The sequence below is a fragment of the Carassius gibelio genome, chromosome B21 (assembly GCF_023724105.1).
Source record: "Carassius gibelio isolate Cgi1373 ecotype wild population from Czech Republic chromosome B21, carGib1.2-hapl.c, whole genome shotgun sequence".
Taxonomy (NCBI): domain Eukaryota; kingdom Metazoa; phylum Chordata; class Actinopteri; order Cypriniformes; family Cyprinidae; genus Carassius; species Carassius gibelio.
In genome coordinates this window covers 27669648-27691627 of record NC_068416.1, presented here as the reverse complement: position 1 = coordinate 27691627, position 21980 = coordinate 27669648, and the positions used below count along the sequence as shown (strand labels likewise).

The 21980-nt window shown below is 38.2% G+C and overlaps 2 protein-coding genes across 2 annotated transcripts in view; both read left to right on the top strand.

The window, feature by feature from the left end:
* LOC127985894 (interferon-induced very large GTPase 1-like) overlaps nt 1-21771 on the top strand; it is a 37254-nt gene extending 15483 nt beyond the window's left edge. The window contains exons 3-4 of the mRNA XM_052588098.1: nt 6139-6218; nt 17041-21771. Coding sequence (XP_052444058.1) covers nt 6139-6218; nt 17041-21771 — 4811 coding nt within the window. The remainder of the gene's footprint in view (nt 1-6138; nt 6219-17040) is intronic.
* LOC127986304 (apolipoprotein L3-like) overlaps nt 1-21980 on the top strand; it is a 540496-nt gene that overhangs the window by 410823 nt on the left and 107693 nt on the right. The window lies entirely within an intron of this gene.

Sequence of the window (21980 nt, the reverse complement as noted above, 5' to 3'; positions counted from 1 at the left end):
CGTTATAAAAATAAAAAATAAAAAAAAATGTTGATTTTAAATAAAAACACGGAACTCTTTTCTATAGGGCTTGGGCGTCGTGACGTCATTACTTGGCGTGGCCGCCACGTTGACAGCCTCCTTTACTGCCACTTGGACTACTGCGCAGTGTTTAGACATACTCCCTCTCATCCGTGTGTCTTAATTTGATTAATTAAACATTTATTTTAACCATTTTCAACCATTGCTGTATTGTGGGGTGTAATAGCGCAACACATAATCGCCATGGGGAAAACAAAGTGAGAATGGATTAACTTTACACTGCTTTCCTGCTTGGAGGCGTGACTACGGAGACCATAACATCTGAATATTAATTTATATAGCTTAAGTCAATATTGAAAATAAGGGAAATTTCTCGAGTTACTCATCCAAAATACGGGAAATTTCAACATTCATCTTTTTGTTGCTATCCCTCTGCTCACAGCAAAAATTCGTACTATAAAACTGCTGCATTAACTAACGTTATTTGTGAAGCTAGGTCTAACGTGACTTTAGTTACAGATTGGCGTGAAATCGTGCTCTCACAACAACCACGCTATCTTAAAAAGCCCAACATCACGCTAAGGTTGCTTTCAAGTAAGCAAAACGATGCTTTGAAAACATGTTTCGCTAGAAGAACAAGGAGTAGCAACAGGACAACAGCACAGAGACTTGACCGGTCTGATGGAGGGGCTAACGGGATATTTTACAGGAAAATACTAAAACGGGAAGACAGCGGGAAAACAGCTCAAATACGTGAGAACCCCGGAAAAACGGGAGGGTGGACAGCTACTAACTACACTTTTGAAACACATTGTTAAAAGTCCATGTGTGAATGGTTGTTAGCACTAACGGTTACTAAACTAGCAGCTAGGTAACGTTAGAGCGCATCTTACCGGATTACTGTATACTGTTTTGCCGCTGTTCCGTTTCTATGATTTGCAGCTCCTGAACCCATCCATTTGTGAACTATACATGAGACTTCAATGACTTGTAGCTTCAGAATTATTCTGAAGTGTAGGCGCTCATAAAACAAACAAGGTAGCCGAAGATATCTGCGGCAACAAGTCTCCGTCGGTACTCCACTATTTGTTGGGAATAGATCCAAACCGTTAATAGTGCCGATTTTGTCTACATACCGGTCCCTGGCATCCCTATTTAGCGTATCCCTATAAATCCCACAACCTTTTCGCGATTTTGACATCTTTTATTCTTTCTCCCAACTCTGCTCTTCTCGTTCAACTCGCTGTGTGTTTACATTCGCGAAGCTGGCAACATGGCCGCCACGTCCCAGAATGCAACTCGGCGCCCAAGCCCTATTAGAACAACAAACTTTCGTGAAACTTTAACTTTCGCTTTCTTCTTCTTTCAGGGAAAAAGACTGAAAAATATATGCCCAGACTTCTTTTACAGTGTTAAAGCAAAGCACAAAATAGTTAATTTCCATAAACTGCCATTGGTTGGGCAAAATCCAAATAATTTTTTTTAAGAGACTACACTGAGGAGGAGGCCTTTGAGACCGGCAAGTTACCAAGGTGTATTGTTTAGACTTTGGTTGGGAGCCAACATATTTATAATTCATAAAGAGAGATTTTTTTTTTATAATAATAATAATAATAATAATATTATTATTATTATTATTATTATTATTATTATTTATGCTAGCATGTTCAACAGACAATTACACAATTTTGATTATGTGAACCAACAACACTGCGGGTGCATCAGAGCGCTCGGAGTCATAATAATGCATTTTAATATTAATCGAATTGGACCGATGATAATTCTGAAAGAAACACAACTTTCACGTGCATCTGACTGACAGGTAAACTGCACCCTGTTATTTCAGTGTTAACTTAAAAATGTTGTATTTCCGGACTTCTCCTTTTGTTTTGCCTTTCCCCTACATCTTTCGGAAACAGATGTCTATCTTCTTTTGTAAGAAAATATTAATTCGAATTTAGAAACTAATAATCAAATGTCAAAAAGTAGTATTAGCTTTTAATCACATAATATATATATATATATATATATATATATATATATATATATATATATATATATAGAATATATAAAATATATATATAGAATATAGAATATATATATATATTCTGTGTATTTATTATTTTATTTTTTTCAGAAGCCGTTAAATTTTGATGACATATGTTTATATGATGTCTTTAAAGGACGGAAGAAGGAGCTGTAAACCAGGAAGACTGAAGACCTGAAAGAATAATATCCTGGCAATTTGAAATCAAGCAACATGGGTAAGAAATGTTAACGGGGTTCCTGCACATTTTAGAGGTCAAATGTAAGGCTTTTAAATAAATATTAATAATAAACATAATAAAAAATAATTCGGTATTCCAAGGCTGTGTACTATTGAATTTTTATTTATTATTTTATTTTCAGTGATCTTGTTCATAATAATTAGGAAATATGTAGCTGGGTGTGTTTTAGGCTCATTTGCAATTGAATGATGCTGTAAGATTGTTTACATTCAATTATATATATTAACTCACTCCAGTGCCAGCTCCTCGAAAGCGCAGTGATGTGCCTGCTCCTCAAGAGCACTCTTTTCCCGAGTCAAACCCATGATGGCCTCCTGTTCCCCAGTTCAGCCCAAGAAAGGCCTCCGGTTTCCCCGCTAAACCCAGCGTGGGTTCCCGATTCCCTGGACAGCGTCCACACTGTCACCAACGCCCTTATGCGCCATGCCGGGGATTACATCCTGGTGGATGTCACACTCATCCCTATCACCAATCCATCAGTGATTGATTAGGCGTAGGCTACTTATCGCGAAAGGGAGACGCGGCCATAAACGTGCAGGTTATAGTGGACCACAGGGGTGTGATATCTGACCTCATGGCAAGGTCCAGCAAAACTTCAAGTTCCTCTGACGAGAGGCTTGGTTCCCTTTTTTACGTTGCTTCCGCCTCATATTCTGTATCTAACTCTCTCTCTCTCTCTGTTCATTGTAGATAGGTTGCTTTTTATTAAAAACATAAACCAATTGCAATCAATACCGCATTAAACAGAAGTAACTGCAGCTGCTTGCCAATCAATTCAGATTGTAAAGTACCTTACCATTAATATAAAAGTGTATTATATAATTATTATAAGTCATTAAACCCATGTCAAGAAGCGGCACAAGCGTCAGAAGGGGATAATGAGGGTGGATGATTAGCGAGGGAGACCCGGTTCGTCTAAACATCACAACGTATGGTGTGAACATATTACTGACCATTTGATAATTAAATTTATAGTCTATATTCTACTGATAACTTAAAATTTGTTAAAATAAATGTTACTATAATAATTTGAGGAATGTTTAATTTGCTTAGAACGTGTTGTCTTTCTTAACGCTGTAATGCACCTTCGCGTGAAGTGGAAAATTGATTCATGAGCAATCGATGCCAACTAATTCAGCACCTTCACTTCGGACAGCGCTCTTGTAACGTCGGACGTAAGAGACAGCGTGTTAAGAAGCTTCCTAAGGGAATACACTTAGGAACATAAACAACTTTGGTAAGATATATCTTTCGAGGTCTTCATAGCACGCTAAGAGTGAGCGTTATCGGGAAACAGTTTATTACTAAACAATTAAATGTCTTGAACCAGCAGGCCATTCTGGGTTGAGCGAGACTCCACGGAATGAGTGAGCGGAGCAGAGCGGAATAGTCAGAAATGCACTCTCCACTCACAAGCTCTGATCGGAACAAACCCGAGCCTCTCTGTCTGCTTAATATGCAGAAACCTCAAAATAGACATAGTCAGACTATACTCTTTTAGTACAAATTATGAGCTTATTGACAATTTTTTTATAATTCTTAACAAAATTAGAATACATTATTTTTTTTGTTTGTTTTCCTAGTTCCTACGCCTATGGCCCAATGATGATACGATGAGCATTTACTACTTACATTTACTAAAATGCTGGTCAGGATAATATTGGTCGGGTGCAGGTTGTTAATACATTGACCCACGCATCACTGATAGACATGCAACAGAATATGCAGTGCCCGACTAGGGGTAAAAATACACTTGACCAGGTGTATATCAACATCAAACATGCCTACAGAGCTGTTCCTCTTGCTCATCTAAGCCAGACAGACAACCATTCTCTGCTTGTCATCCCATCTCACACCCCTCTCAAGAGAAGACCATACAACACTGAAAACCCTAATAAGTTGACTGAACTAAATTGATTGAGTAAACTCGTTGCCTCAATTTAATTGAGTAATAGAGTCTCCCAAAACTTACATATTTAAGTTTATTTAACTTGACGGTTTTGTAGACTGTAATCACTCAGTTCACCAAACTTGGTGCTTATTTAATGTACATAACGATTATGTTCACTTAACTTGTTATTAATTTTAAGTGTACTTATATATTTAAGTTAACTCAACATGTAAATTTAACTGAAAATTATGTTCTTATGTTTGACCGCACACTTTTTGCACACTGAAGTAAAACAAATAACAGCATATTTAATTTTTGACCTTTTGACAAAATGTCACAATATTTATGAAAATACAGTAAACCCTATACCGCACTGTAAAAAAAAAAAAAAAAAAGTTGCGTCAACTTAAAAAAATAAGGCAACTTATTGAAAGCGCTTTTTTGAGTAAACTTAACAAACAGGGACTAAAGTCCACCCAACTTAAAATAACTTAATATCACAAGTTGTCACAACATAAATAGTCATGTTAACCTAAAAAATGTCAGAATTATTTTTTTTTTGTATACTGAACACAAGGCCTATTATCTACATTTACATTTAGCTGACGCTTTTATCCAAAGCGACTTACAATTGCTACATATGTGTCACGCCTCTGGAGCAACTAAGAGTTAAGTGTCTTGCTCAGGGACACATTGGTGTCTCACAGCGGATTTCCACCATTGTGGTGGAAAGTGTTTGGTTTAGTTGGGATCTTGGTCCAGTTACTTCTTGTGTTAGCTTGTCTCTTGCTGATGTAACAGTGTATTTTAAAACGCTGTTTTTGTGGTGAAGAAAAACAAAATTTAAGAGAGCGCAGGTGTTATGCTCTGTAATCAAATCGCAGTTTGAACAAACAGAAAAAGATGTGAAAGAGCCCAATTCAGTATCGCGGTGTTCTGGTGTTCAGGCTCACGCAGAGAAAGGCGTCTCAAAACACTTGAAAATCGAATTTGCTTATTTTTGCTCTTGTGCCGACAAATACATACAAAATACGTCAAAATATCCACCTTGGAAATTATGCTCGAAAAAACTTACACGTAAGTGAAAGTAAACAGTTGAGGAAAATAATGGGATGTGTATTATATTGGATGCGTTCATCGTCTCTTAAAGTGACCGCGTCTAATTTAGCCACTGGCTGCTGTAATGTTAATCCAAGAAAATGAAAGAAAATCACTCACCGCTCTTGACTGAATTACTTTGTAGTTTTAACAGTCAAACCAAAAATTATTCAGACACCAGATATCATTTTTGATATATATAACAAAACTGTAATAATGTGAGAAATGTTGAAAGTGTCTGAATGTAGGTTTGATTGTATATTTCATTTTTACATTGAATACTATCCAGTGCTTTTTTACATTTAATTATTTGGTTTCTGTACCTTGACACCTACAAACTAAAAAAACAAAAAAAAAACATTGTTGTGAAACAGGCGTAATGTTGTTAGCACCTTGTGCAATGTGGAATTAGTTTACAGCTTTTTCAAGCACTTTGTGATGCATTTTTGAAACAGGAGATGCACCACCTAGCTTGATAAACCCCTTCTCAAAGAATTACTGTTTGCCAATTTTATTTGGGTAACACACATATTCTGAATGCCTTTGACAGACTTCGAATGAGCCATTTTAATCTAGATTAATTTCAAGATCACAGTGAGATTAATCTACATTAAAAAAAATTATCTATGACCACCACTAATATAATATATATTTTAAGGACAGCCAGACCACAAATATCTTTACACGACATGGCTACAACCAACATCAAATTGCGTTAAATAGTTTGATCAAGTGTAAGACCTCATCTCAAAATTTAACCTTGGTAAATAATAAAGGGATTACATAAATATCATTCTGTATAAATATCCATCTTCAGACTAATGCTGTTTTCTTTTTCAGAATCACCTGAGAACACAGTAGCAGGCAACAGAATGCCTGAGCAAACAACTGAAGATTGTGATCCAAATGGCTCAGTAAAGGTGAGTATATGAAGAAAATATTTGAAGAACTCCAATATTTACTAATTTTATATTGAAGTCCTTTTTCTCACAGAATATGTTGAACCCTGGTAGCCTACAGCACAGGAAAAAAAAAAAAAACATTCAAAACAATCTGACCTGGATACTACATGTTTAATATGTGCTGAAACAAGAGTGAGGAGCTAGGAGAAAATAACTGACCAAGAAACACAAGGGCTTAAATATACAAAGGATAACAAGAAAACAAAACACACCTATGGGAATAAAGAAATCAATAATGGACCAATAATGAAACAAATGTCATGGGTGAGGTGAAGGGATGAGCTCACAGATGAAGGAAGCCTGCGCTCTTTATTAATAGAAACAAACAAACAAAAAAAACTAACAAGAACTACCTCAAGGGGGAAAACAGGCAGCCAGGGGGCTGTTTCGTAAAAAAAAAAAAAAGTTTACGAATAAGCCAGGCTCATTTCAGTTAGTCTGATTATTTTCACTTTATTTGGTTTCATAAAGCAAATTTACTGTACCTCAAGTAAATAAAAATATAGGCTAAAACCGACTGTATTTAATGTATTGTGCCCAAGACTTAATGAAATTATTTTAAGATATATGAAAACATTTTAACACAATTGCTAATTGTGCATTCAGTCGATCATCTGTTTCTATGCAGCCTTTCTCTCAGGTTTTATGACATCTGTAGCTTGGTTATTATTAGAACATTTAACCATTACAACATTAATTAATTAATTAAAAGGTAAAATATTTAAATTGAAAATGAAATAAAACAGAAAACACTACATTTTAACTGTTAAGAGAAATACACGCGAACTAATTTGAGCCAGTAATTAAGGCTGTATTAGATTGCTTATATTTGATTTACAGTTACTCCTATCATAAAAATACACTTATGTGTAGGTTTAAAATTCTACATGTGTAGAATTTAGGGCCAGTTTTACTAAACAGGGCAAATTAGCATAAATTTCAAAAACAGTCTCTGTGTCTGAAACCGCTCCCTATCCACTATATAGTGCACTATATGGGGTGTCAGCCATTTTGTAGTGCTGTCCGAATTCTGAGTGAACTACTTCATTCCCTACATTCCACTACTTTTTACCCACAATTCATTCTGATTTCGAGTGTACAACCGATGTACACTCGTTGAAGCCACTGATCTATATTATAGAACTGGATTGCTCATGACGTCAGTAAAGTGAAGCCGCTGCGCCGCCATATTGGTAATCCCTAGTGTGCGAAAACGTTCCATTGAATTAATAGGAATTTGTATGATTTTAATGAGAAAACATCACCTAACAAGTCAGTGTTTATAAATATGAAGTATCACTGTACATTATTACAATGCAAACACCCTAGGCATGTAAACGGTTATTTTTTAAATGTCGGGAATGTCCCCTACTTATTAAAAAGCTACATTCATTACAGTAGCGAGCTTCATGAACATGATAAAAATCAGACGGACATGACCTCAGCGCATATAACAAACTACAAAGTGTTCGTTCTGAAATCTGAATTTATTCAGAGAAATAACTGACTATATACAGTACGGATTTAAGAAATAAATACAAATCTTTATTTCCCAGATAGTAAATTATTATTTTTTTTACTTCATTATAGAGAAATATTTACAACATAATTGTATAATTCATTGTAATATATTAAAATCAATTTCTGATACTAATACGTTCGTTTTAATAATTCCTGAATAATTTAGTTCATAAAGAAATAAGCCATTTTTGTGTTTGATCAGTTACCTGTGTCGTCAGTGCGCAGCAGACACACCCACCAACACGATTTAAATATATCGCTTATCCTGTCCCAAAAGACCGTAAACACTGCAGATAACATCTGAAGTAAACATTACTTTATTACACATAACATAAAAACGAGTCCCGTTTGACTGATCAGCTTCTAATCGAGTTATTTTAGGACAGTGGTTTGAATGTAACTCAATGGTGCTCTCTGCTGGTAGGGATTAGTAAAATGGCGGATCGAACACTTCCGGTGGCTTCACTGCCTGTTGGCAGTTTAGAACGCGATGAGCGATCCAGTTATAGAGGTCGGGATCGATGCGTCACGTCGCAATGCATTGTGTGAATCGCGGTACAGAAGTAGATGTACTGTATAGTAGGCATTAGGTAACGTTGGTCATTTTTGATTATTTTTTGGAAAATGGTTCAGTATTGCTGTATTGTGAACTGCTGTAATCGGTTTCATGATCGACAGGGCAAACGCCTCGTGAATCATATTAGTTTTCAACATTTTCCTACTTGGAAAAAAAACACAAGGTGTCTGAAATCACCAAGAGGCGTCAGATGGCTTGGGTCGCCACTGTACGGAGGGAAACCATCACCTTCGAAAATATTATAATACATAGTTTTGGTGAGACATGTTGTGTATTGTCTCTGATCGCTTTTTGATATTTTTGTGCTGACTGTATTTAACAAATTTGAACAACTTGTTTAAAAAATAAAATAAAACAACTAGAACGAACTTCAAAATAGGAAGTTAAGCGTCTTGTTTTGGTGAATGGTAGGTTGTGTCTGAGGTGAATGTTCGTCAATATTATACCGGATTACAGAACTACCGGATGAAAACAGTGGATTTTTGCAAGTATGATAGGTGAGTAATTACTCCTGAAGTGTAACAAACCCGCATAGACAAGCTTCATAGCTCACAGAATCTGATAAGTGTGTGTGTATGTGTGTGTGTGTCACCACTATTTCCTTAGTGAGAACGATTGTTTTCTCCACGTTTAATCTGCAGATCCATTTGTGATCTGCAGGTGAGCCTCCAGTGACTTAAAATGTTTAAATTGATCGGAGGTGTAAGCGCTCACTCCACAGACCCGGTAGAAGAAATTATCAGGGAAACTGAGGCTTGGCAAACTTTTATGTGTTCATAGGGATCGATTCCGCCTACAACCTCTTTTTTTTTTTTTTTTTTTTAAGTAGCGTTGTTTGGCTTCATTATTAAGTTTGTCCGTATAGGTATAGGCAACTTTTTTTGTCACGTTCCATAACTTTTTCTGGAGACCGGCTATTATCTTATTACAAACATGCTTTGCGATGCCTCTAAAATGGCCGCCGTTACCCACAATGCACCATTCCATAACGTCTACGCCTGAGCTCTATATATATAGATCAGTGGTTGAAGCACTATTTCCCACAATCCAATGCGGAGTAGTGTCGTGCTGGAAGCGAGAGCGGGAGCGAGCGAGTTTGAATGAGAGATGAAGTTTACATCTTTGTTATTTCTGTTTTAACATTTTTCCTACATTATTCATATTAAAATATGTTACGTAGGCATTAACTTAGTTTAATATTTGACTAATTTACTGAGGTGGCATCGATATTAACTTACAAAAATGATGATAATTTGGTGGATAATTAACATTTTTTCGGTAATAACAGGTAGTGTATTCTGATGTAAAATTAACGGTCGCCTGAGGATGATCAACAACCATCTTATCTGAGCTCAAAACACTGCTTGAGCGAGTGTCAAGATACTAAAAACAATAAATACAAAATAATGAACATGTTTATGTGTGTTTATTTATGTTTTCAGTACGTTATTTTAATAGCATTTAATGATTATGAACATATAAGCATTACAAAAAAAAAAAATAATAATTATATACCATCGATGTAACCACAAAGCTGACGCGGAGGTATGTATAACTGCAATATAAAGTAATTTTGAGCATTATTGCTATTAATATTATTTTCAAAAATTAGGTCATGTAATATAAAAGTACATATGGCAATGTTTTTGCAACAGCTCCAAGTCTCACGCGCAGTGAGGCTATACGTCACTGTCCGAATCCGTTCACTTATTTATTGGTTCACTCCTTCCTGATATAGTGAACTCAACTGACATACACTATATAGGGATTAGTGAATGAGTGAACGAGTGAGCGATTTCAGACCCAGCAAGTGTCGATGGGAGGGGAAATTTCTGCAGGTGATTTACTAACAATGTGCAAAAGAACACACATGCAGCATCTCTTTTACATATCCACCAACACAATATAACAAATTAGATTAGATTAGATTAGATTCAACTTGTAATTGCACATACAAGGCAAGGTACAAGGCAACGAAATGCAGTTAGCATCTAACCAGAAAAGCAATAAGCAGTAAATACAGAATATACAGTGTCTACAATATGTTACAAATGTACAATAAACATACAAATAAGGCAGTACTATGGACATAATTTACTTAATTTTATTAATATAAATCTGATATATACTATCAGCATTATACACAAATAGGTGTACAATGAAAATACTATACCATATCAGCAGAAACTATGAACATATGAACATCATTTAGTGCAATGGACAGTAAAAAAAATGCATAGAAAAATATTCCAATGTACAAATAGATCATTCAATGTTCTGGATGAACAGACAGTAGTGCTGGTGCTGTAATGCCTTATATAGCCCAGACCCAACCCAGACTGCAAGCAGTGTCGGCTCACATCTGGCCCGCATCGATTTCATGTGGGCCAGATGTGGGCCGGATCTGGGCCAACACTATATTGCTGTCTGGGAATATAGAATTTTAATATTTGATATTATTGCCTTTTTTATGACTATAATCGTAATTATTCATTTTGTGAATCAGAATCAGAATCAGAATCAGAATCAGAATGAGCTTTATTGCCAGGTATGTTTACACATACGAGGAATTTGTTTTCGTGACAGAAGCTCCTTGTGACATGCTTTGTTAAACCAGACAGCAACATGGAGTCGGCCCAAATCCGACCCACATCTGGCCTGCGTGAAATCCATCGGGGCCACATGTGGGCCAAATCAGGGAAGACACTGCTTGCTGTGCCAATAAAGTGCATTAAACTGAATAGAAAATCAGAATTAAAACCCACACATCATGTAACTGTGCAATAAAATAAAAACAAATTGCATAGTTTTTTTCTATGTATTGGATTTTTCTGAATAAAAATAAAATGTAAAAAATATTCTTAAATGCTTCACAGAAAAGCAAGTTATTCAGTTTTAGAACATGAGGTTGAGTAAATGTTTTTTTTTATTTTTTTTTATTGAGTGTATAAAGTATACCATCTATAAGAGATAAATGGACACATTTAACTTAATCATAATTTTTTTGCGGATGTTTCAAAGAGCAGTGCCACAGTAATACAAAACTATAACCCAGGTTTTGGCTATTTGCAGTGCACAGTGCAGGTTGATTGTTGTGTAACATTCATGAGAGCTATAAAGAGCAGACCAGACGGCTCCTTATGCTTTCGGATCGCTTTCACGTCTTTGTTCGTTTGACTTGAAGTATTTGGGCGCACTTTGTTTAGTTTTTTTGGGGATTTGTGTGCAGCGACGCTTCTAGTCAATCGAACGAACAAACACATGAGCATATTTGCATCACTTTGATCGTTCCCCCTAGATCTCACCTTCTTACACGCAATACCCGCATGTTATTGGTCAAACTGCTCCGGATGTTTTAGGCAATATTAAAATCATGGCTGGGACGTGTCCCGTATGAACGGCGAGTATGGTCACCCTACACATAATATGCTGCCAGGATCCCGGCCATGCCGTCATTGCCACACATGGCCCAGCTCTGACTGAAAGGGTACATGCCATTGTTAATTCCATACATAGGGGATGGTTGGCAACCCTATATAAAATGCAAAAAAGAATTGACTAGGGGGCCCCCTAGTGTTCAGGGACCTGGGCTGCAGCCCATGTTGCCCATTAGGATAATGTGGCACTGGTTCTAAATTGTCTTTTATTTCCTGAAGGAAATTAAAAATAAAATGGCTTGGAAAATTATATTTTTTCATAATGTGTTCTTCTGGAAATCAAAATAAATTAATACTTGTGGAAAACATCCTCTCGCTTCTACCATGCACTCTCTGTTCTCTGTGCCTCCTCTAGCAACAATAATTACAGCCATTTCAAGCACGAAATAATTTAAAAACACGCTTTTTTTGTTAAATAATGGCGCAAATGCCAGTAACTTGACAAACACAAATGTTAGTAAAATGAGTTGTGTGATTTCTTTGAAAACTCTTCTACAATAACTTTTGCACCTGAAAGGGAAAATTCTAAAAATGCATATTCAATAAGGTCAGGCGCAATTTCCATCCATGCCTTTTCAGCATTAATTCATCACTGCATGTCTTTATTAAAACCTGACAGTGCTATTTTAATTAGTGTTAATAAAACTGGCCCTTAACAAATATTTCAGCAAAATGTATATTTTGTATATGTATATTTTTTGTGCTACTATTCTATTGCGCTCTGTCTCTTTTGCACGCATGCACACAGCAGTGCTCGTTCACTCACGTAAGCCACTCCTGACGGCAAAACGGATATATTTGCAAGATTTTCTAAAAATGTCAGATGTCAGATAAAGAATATATCTGTGAGATGTCAGTTATGCACTTAAAATGCATAAAACTGCACAAATATATTTGTTGTTTTCCATGGTGGATCGAGTTCATACATAATCGACAGTAGGCTGCTTAACAGTAAGCTTGCACATCAAATTATCTTGACTCACTGAACCTGGATTTAATTAGTGAGCTTGCTTGAATTTCAATTGTCATTTATGGAAACACAAGGAGAACACAGACTGATCAAATTAACCAATAATTAGATTACAAGAAAGGTTAGATAAAGGCACTAGACAGAAGAGCATGTGTCACAAACAAACACATGACAAGCCATGTGCTCAAACAAGGACACAGAGGTGTCCTCTGGTGGCCATCTAGGGCACACCAGTTGATGACTGTGACACCAAACAGCAAAGGACAACAAACTGGCACAATTGGAAACTTAGATACAAGAGACAACTCTAACATAAAAGTCCAAACTCAAGACAAAACGTGGAACATGTGGCATAAAGGGAATCATTAAAAGTGGATTCCCGATGTTCCACAAGATAAAACAAGTAATGCAAATCCACTCAACTGCTACTAGGGGTGGCTTTGGGGAACACCTTGTCGTGACCCTTGTCTGAAGCATACATTGAAAAAACACTTGTTGGCCAGTGACAGCCTCCGACGTCATTACCGGCGCGACTATAAATAAGCACCGGGAGAGCACGTCATTCACTTCTTCGTCTGAAGCTTGCACCCAAAGCATGGCAGGGAGCTAAAGGACGCAGTTCAAAGTTCCCTTGAAAGTAAACTGTCTATGGTTATGAGACAGGAAACTGTCTCATAACCATAGTTTCCTGAGTAGGGAACGAGACACTGTGTCCTCTAGCTCTCTGCCATGCTTCGGACGCAAGCTTCAGATGACGAATTGACTGACGTGCTCTCCCGGTGCTTATTTATAGTCGCACCGGTGGGTCGCTTTGGGGAACACTATACCCACGCCCCAATGCTGAGGGGAGTGCAGGCCAGAATCATGGCGAGCACTAAGTGCCAACTCTACCATTTCCATGGGAGTTGCCCCTGGGACGTTTAGACGGCTGTCTGTGACAGTACCCCTTACGGCCAAAGGCCTAGGCTACATACCCAACTTAATTGTTAGGGCCTCAGCCCAGGGTAGAGCTGAAGGCTTGGAATCAGGAAAAATTCCTTTAAAGGGATACGGCTAAGAACCTGGCATTTGTACCAAGTCTTGCCTGTCGCACAGGGACTACCACTAGCTTACGCATAAGCTTGCTGAAAGAGCTGTCTCACCAGTTCTCTAGTAGCAACACCCTGTTTAGATGGGTATCCGAGAATACATAGGTGGATTGGCGACCAATTTGAATGGGGCTTTTACCAACTCAAGAAAGGGCACGAAGCAACCACGCGAAGCCCTCACCATATAGGATTTTAGGAAGAACGCAGAATATTAGCGTGCAAACTTACCACAGTGTGGACTTCAGAAAATGTGCAAACACTTCACGTGCACACTTACCATAGCATGGATTTTCAAATACTGTTCTAAGGAGGGGCTCTCGTGGCACTCGGATAGAGCAGCTCAAAGATGGAATAGTGTATCTCAAAACAGTATGATTGAGAGTCACCAAGTAATTTAATACACATAAGTATATACAGAGAGGGTTATATTTACTCACCAAACCTCATGTGCTGGAGCTCCGCTCAAGGGGAACCTCCTTTTAGTCTGGACCATCAGTCAGGTGGTTGCTATGAACATAGAACCATAAAAACATTATAGGTCCAGCATATACGCGTTATGGGGCTATTTTCTCCTGATAACCTCTTAGACTCCAGAGGGTTAAAAATCCCCAAAGGGAACGAGTAGATACCTCGGTATCACTCTGATTCGGACGAGAACGCTGCCTCATCTAGATCATTCCCCTTAGGTTCTGCTTACCTCCTCGTGACCCACTATTTCTCTAACCCCTGCCCGCAGGTGGGGGAGGAGCGCGAGTTGCAACACTAGCCTTCTGTGCCAATCTTTTATCCTCAGATCGAGACAGGCTAGGACCCCTATGTTGTTTGGGCTCAGACCTGGAACGAAGGATCTGAAAGCAGCAGAGCGCACCTTCGTCTCCCTGAACTTCTCAAATTGCTGTCTCAACGGAAATATCAAAAAGCTCAGAAGGCGAAACCTGAGCATCGAGAAGAAAGCAGGTTAATCCACAGATGTCTCTCCGCTGCCACCACGGCCGCCATAGTCCTATAGATCATTCTGATATGCTTGAAACACCACCATTGTGTGAAATAAAGTCACAGCCTGACTTGCTGCTGCGTATGCCTTGCCATTTAAGCGAGATGATTTTCTGAAGGGGCTTAGATGGCAAGGAGGGAGATTGAGAGGATGTTTCCCCTGCAGAAAGAAAAAAATTCCATATATAAAAATTTATAAATAATTTATTAAAAATGTAGCTCTTTCTACAGGGGACATTCCCTCATAGCTGCTTTCACGCATCACCTCGATGTCGGCAGATTACTTTCATGCCAAAAACGACGGATGCGAGAAGGAAATGGAATCTTTCATTTATTTTCAATCTCTGTTTCAATCATGCAGAAATTCAAGACTCACCTGAGCTGGAGGGCTATGGTCAAAAGGTAAATTTCCCTCCAACAGCTCTACATACGCAGGGCAGGAGAATTGAGAAGGCTCAGCCTCAGCTTCTTCACCATCCTCAAATATCTCCTGCTTTTCCTCAGTATCAGAAAGTGTTAAAAATATGACATCATCCTCCCGAGGCTCTCTCTCTCGTCTGCCGGCCATTTTTTTTTTTTATTATTACGAGCGCGAAAGGGAAAGTCTCTTTAAACCAGTGGTCCCCAAACCCCAGGCCGCGGACTGGTACCGGTCCGTGTGTCATTTGGTACCGGGCCGCACAAGAAGGAATAAATAATTTACATTAAAGCTGCAGTTGGTAACTTTTGGCACTTGCGTCTGGTGGAAGAACATTGTAGCCAGAGCTACTTCTCTCTGTTTACATCTATTGCGAGTCACGCCGGTACTGTGCTACTCTGCTGCGTTGCCGACCCCAACCAGACTAAAATAGTCTGAATATTAACAGTTATTATAGGTGTACCATAGTGATTCAGGATAAGACAAAAACATGGTTTGGAAAATGGATTCATGATGTACTCGCTCATTATATATATTTTTACATTTTCAACACAAAACAACACTGTGGCACAGCCCTGCACTGACTGGACCAGAAGAGCCGTGAGAGGTAGAAGTGTGCTGAGCCATAACAATCTTTTATTTTGGAAAAAGGCCAGATGCTCTGTGTTATTTTCATGGATTTTATATTTGTTTTTGTGGTGCATCTTTTTTTTTTGGCATGTTTAAACGTCACCTATAATGACCATAATCAGTGAAAAAAAAGTGGGTTAGGGGGCAGAGAGGATGTTATTCATGTTATGTTGTTGGCACGATGTTAAAAGGACGCTGCTAAATAAAGTTTTATACGAATACACAGTGGATTCATGTTTATTATTATATTTACAATATAACACAGTTTTTATGCCAGTCGTATTTTATTTTGTATTTATCCATCACACCATAAAGCCCGGTCCGTGAAAATTTTGTCTGACATTAAACCGGTCCTTGGTGCTAAAAAGGTTGGGGACCACTGCTTTAAACCATTCAGACAGATCCACCTGTATTCTCACAAGCTCGTTCTCTTCTGTGCCTCAGCATGGACAGGTCCTGAACCGAGGGAAGCAGATGGCTGCCTTTTTTTTCCCCTTTTCTTTCAGAAGAGAGACGAACGAGACTGGAGCTTTTTCCATTGAAAAAAATGCTCACAATGCACGCAGATTGCCTCCTCAAAGACATCGCGTGCGTGCTCTTCACCCAAACAATTGACGCAAAGATCGTGTGTGTCATCAGGTGTCAAATAACGCAGACACAGATGCACACATCGTTTAAACGTTTGCTAGATGTCGCCATGATAAAAAGAGAAAGATCGCCCTTACTGGTTCTTTCAGATGCACGCTTCAAATAAAACAGTCAGTGAAGATGAAGAAGATAATGACGTGCTCTCCCGAGGCTGATTTATAGTCGCGCCGGTAGTGACGTCGGAGGCTGTTGCCGGCCAACAAGTTGGTGTTTTTTCAATGTATGCTTCAGATACAGGTCACGACGAACTGTTCCCCAAAGCGGGCCCCTAGAGGACGCAGTTCGAAATTCCCTCGAAAGGGAACTAAGTGAACCATGTCCTCTCACTGGCACCGTAGATAAAACATAAATGATGTAAGAATCTGAAGCTCATGTTCATGTTTTGTTACTATGGCTGACAAAAATCAGTTCCTGAAAAATAGTGTAACACATTGTTGCCACTTGCCACATTATATTTAACACTGAATGAATAAACCTTTTATTTTGTCTATAAACTAGGGAACAGAAGGAGTCAGAGAAGTGCAGTTGGGAAAGACTGAAAAAACACAGCATCTGTTTCGCAGACTTTATCCTTACAAAAACAACAAACCAACAGTTGCAGATGTTCTTCAGATAACTGAAAATTCATTAAAGTCCCACGAGTCTTGTACTGAAGAGGAGCTGATTGTGACTTTCCTACAAAAACTACTGATGATGAACTACAGAGCAAGATACATTAATATTAATAAGGCCAATGAACAGGATCAAGCACAAAAGAAACACACTGACTCATCTGAAGACATTGTTGATATATTCAAAGCAATATCTTTGTCCAACAAAGGAACAAGCCAGTCTGAGCGAAGCCACCCGATGGATGTCCAGATGGTTGTATTTCATTGTGCTGATGGTTTCCTGAAGCAGCTGATGGTCAATAAACTATCCCAGTGTCAGTACGCTCTTCCTCTGCTTGTTCCTATTCCATTCACTCAAGACATTGAGTTTCCTCTCTGGACATTCAGACAAATCAACAAGAGCTGGAAGACAAAAAACATCTACAATGAGGTCATTAGTCAAACCCAGCCGATCTACAAGGCAGACACTCCAATGGTGTTTTTCTTCAGGTTTGACTCTGTGTCTTCATCCAAGTCTCATCTGATGAACAGTCTAATCAATGAGAAACACAACACTTTCTTCCACAGGAACTGTCCAGGAAGCAGCAGAACCAGAGTCCTGATGGATGGAGTGGTGGAGATCGCCTGGTTCTGTCCATCTGGGAAAAACACAGATAAATTCAGTAAGTGTGTTGCATTCTGTAATCTACACGGTGATGCAGGAGAACATGAGAAACAGCTGCAGATCCTCACTGAAATGGCCTCAGTCAATGTGGTTCTTCTACCACAACTTTACAGGAACGACAAAAGTACAGCAATAGTCCAAGGCCTTTACACAAACAGAATGCCACTTATTTGTCTTTTTACTGAGGATGAATCTAATGTCATTGAGATGAAAAAAGGGAAATTCAAGATTGGTCTGAAGGACAGAAATCTGTCAGATGTATCTGAAGAACTCAGAAGAGTAATAAATGATTGTCTGTCAGAATCCTCTACCACTTTCACACTTGAAGATGTGTCCAAACACGTATTTTTCAGAGTGGATGAGAACGAAGATGAAGACTGCAGTAGGGGAAGAGAAGCAGCACAGAAGATGATGAGATTACTGGAAAATAAAGATCTGACAAAAATCAAAGAATTATTTCTGCCTCATCAGGGGACACTGTGGCATCAGTGGAGTCAAAAGAACAAAGAACTACATCGACCTCAAGGAGGGGAAACAGAAATGGACATTAGTAGAAAACACATAGAAATTAAGAAGATCCGTGAACAGCAGTATGATTCTGACATCAGTAACTTTATGAAGATCTTTATTCAAGAAATTAGTTCAGATGCTGCAAACAAGGCAATGTTTTTAATTAAATGGCTCAGGATCCTTCTAGATGAACATACATCAGCTGACCTTTCTAATCTGCATTACAAGTATAATAAAAAGTGGTCAGCAGTTGTAAAACTGAAAGAGAATCATGATCAAACTGAACAATTCAAAATGGAACAAAAAGAACTTGAGAGAATATCTGATGAACTTCAAGCTGCAGCCTTTGGTTTGGAGCACATTATGAGAGAGATCGGTCAGATCTATGAATCATGTTCCTCTGTGAAGAAGAACAAGAAAGACCTGCAGGTTCACTTCTCTTCTCTACCGAGTTTCGCAGCAGAGATGATGATCTCTGGATTTCCACTGGAGCTGATGGATGGAGATGCTGCTCATGTTCCTGTGATCTGGATCTCTGCTGTTCTAGATCAACTCGTCCAGAAACTGGGAGACAAGAGAGTCTTTGTGCTGTCAGTTTTAGGGATCCAGAGCTCTGGGAAATCCACCATGCTGAACGCCATGTTTGGACTGCAGTTTGCTGTCAGTGCTGGCAGGTGCACCAGAGGAGCTTTCATGCAGCTGGTTAGAGTCTCAGATGAGATGAAAACAAAGATGAACACAGACTATATTCTAGTTGTGGATACTGAGGGCCTTCGTGCACTAGAACTGTCTGGAAGAACAACACGACACCATGACAATGAACTGGCTACATTTGTTGTAGGTCTTGGAAATATGACACTGATCAACATCTTTGGAGAAAACCCATCTGAGATGCAGGACATTCTTCAGATTGTTGTTCAGGCCTTCATGAGGATGAAGAAGGTCAGACTGAATCCCAGCTGTGTGTTTGTGCATCAGAATGTGTCAGACGTCACAGCTGGAGAGAAAAACATGGAGGGAAGGAGACGACTTCAAAAGACACTGGATGAGATGACAAAACTCGCTGCTAAAGATGAAGTCTGTGATGCAGAACATTTCAGTGATGTCATTAGATTTGATGTTCAGAATGATGTGAAGTATTTTGCTCAGCTTTGGGAAGGCAGCCCACCGATGGCACCACCAAACCCAAACTACTGTGAGAATGTACAAGAACTAAAGAACACAATTATTTCTCATGTCTCAAAGTCACATGGAATGATGCTGAAAGACTTAAAATATCGAATTAATGACCTCTGGAAGGCTTTGCTGAATGAACAATTTGTCTTCAGCTTTAGAAATTCTCTGGAGATTTCAGCCTATAGGAAACTGGAGAATGAATACAGCAAATGGTCCTGGAGTCTTTGTAGTGCCATGGTTAAAACTGAGAACAAACTACACAACAAAATAGAAAATGAAGCAATTCATGAGGTTGAGGAATCTGATCTTCAAAGAGAACTGAAGAAGACAAGTGAAGAAGTGAATAAAAAAATGTCACAATTCTTTAAAGAAGACAAGGACAAAGATATAATGATTCAGTGGAAAACATCATTTGAAATAAAAATGAAGGAGCTTCAGGAAAAGATTATAAGAGAAAGTAAGAGGAAATTAAACCAGGTTCTTCAGCAGAGAGACCTGAAGAATAAGATTGATGCTCAGCGAACACAACATGAAAACACTCTCTTTGAAAAGAGCAAAGAACTTGCCTTAAAACTAAAAACCAAAGCAAATGATGATGAAAGACTGAAGAAAGAGTTTGATTTGTTTTGGAAACGGTATATGAATAAAATAATCACAGAGACTCCTTTAATCAAAGACATTGATGTATTGAGAGATGTCAAACTCCTTCTCAGTGATGTCTATGAAAGTGCTCCTGTAGACCACTGGAGGGAAAGCAGGAATATTATGCCAGTGTCGAGTTATTCAGATTATGTACAGTTAAAGAAATCCAGTGGAAAAAAATTTACAAATGTCCTCAGAACAGTTCAGAAAAAGAGTTCTGGTTATGTTCTATCTCAAGAGGATGAAATCCAAATAACATCATTAGTAACAGATGTTTTTCAGCAGACGGACAGTTTGATTAAGTCATTTAACATTTCAAAAATGGGATACAACATCAGTTATATTCAACAACTCATAGATTACATCAAGACAAGAATAAACGAACATCAAGAAGGACGAGTGAAATATGTGTTTAAGAATGAATTCTTCATGGATTTGGTTCTGTCCATCTCTAAGAGAGCAAACAAGATGATCACTGATCAACACAAGATGTTCAAGGACGCCTATGATCCTCTCCTATATGTTAACAAGAAGAGAGAAGAGTACTACAGTATTTTCCAGAAATACTGTCATGGAGCAACATCAGCTGCCATTTTTGGTGAGATCATCTGTCAGAAACTGAAAGAGCCCATCGAACAGAGTGTCTACAAGAAGACGGCCAGAGATATAGCAGATGAAATTAGATCAAACTGTGAATCACTAAATGGAAACAGATCAAAACTGGAGAAACACATCCTGAAGACATTGGCAGAAGAAGAAGATTTTGGCAAATACATGAACTACATTAAAACTCCCAAAGACCATTTCAGTGGTTTCATCAGAGATGAAGTCAGTTGGTACATAACTGGTCAGTTTAGTGTCAGTGTTTTACCCAAAATGAATGCGAACATTAAACTCCTGCAGCAGAAGATCCTAGAAGCAACACATGAATATACTGAACATGTTCAAGCGAACAGTGGAGATGTTGATTTGTGGTTGAAGAGTTTCACACAGCAGCTCTCAGACGTGCTGGTCTTCTCTGAAAAAGACCTATGTGGAGTAAAACATGATGATGTTGATAATTTTACCCTCCTAGAAGATGTGATAAGACAAGAACTTCCTGCTATAATGTCTGAGATCAGCAGCAGATTCAACACAGATATATTTGAAGAAAAGCTGGATGTCAAATTCAGGCCAGATGAGCTTCTGATTGATCATTTCTGTCAATGCTGTTGGGTTCAGTGTCCATTCTGTTCAGCCATCTGCACCAACACCATAGAAAAACACGATGGAGATCACAGCGTTCCTTTCCACAGAGTAATTGGAATTAATGGATGGCATTACATGCAATCATGTATACTCTGTGCAGATATTTGTACAAATTTAGTGGCAAGTGATAAAATGTTTAATTCATCAGGTCAGTGGTTCCCGTATAAACAATACAGAACAGGAGGAGGAGTGTATGCAAAGTGGAGCATCACCCCTGACCGCTCTGAACTGCCGTACTGGAAGTGGTTTGTGTGTAGATTCAGGAAAGATCTGGAAAAGCACTATCATAAAACATTTGAGAGACCAAGTGAGATTCCAGATGAATGGAAAAACCTCACCAAAGAGGATGCTATTGAATGTTTGGATAAATACATTTAAAATATTTTGATAAATCATAATAAAACTCATTTTAAGTCACTTTTTAGTATAACACAATATAAGCATATAGTTTAAACTTTAAACCCTGAACTTTTTAAAGACAAATGGTAAACGAAGTCAAAATGGTTTGATCTAGTTTCTCTACTTTATCATTATGAAATAAACTATTAGGAATCACTGTATTTTTAGCAATATTTAACTGTATTTCT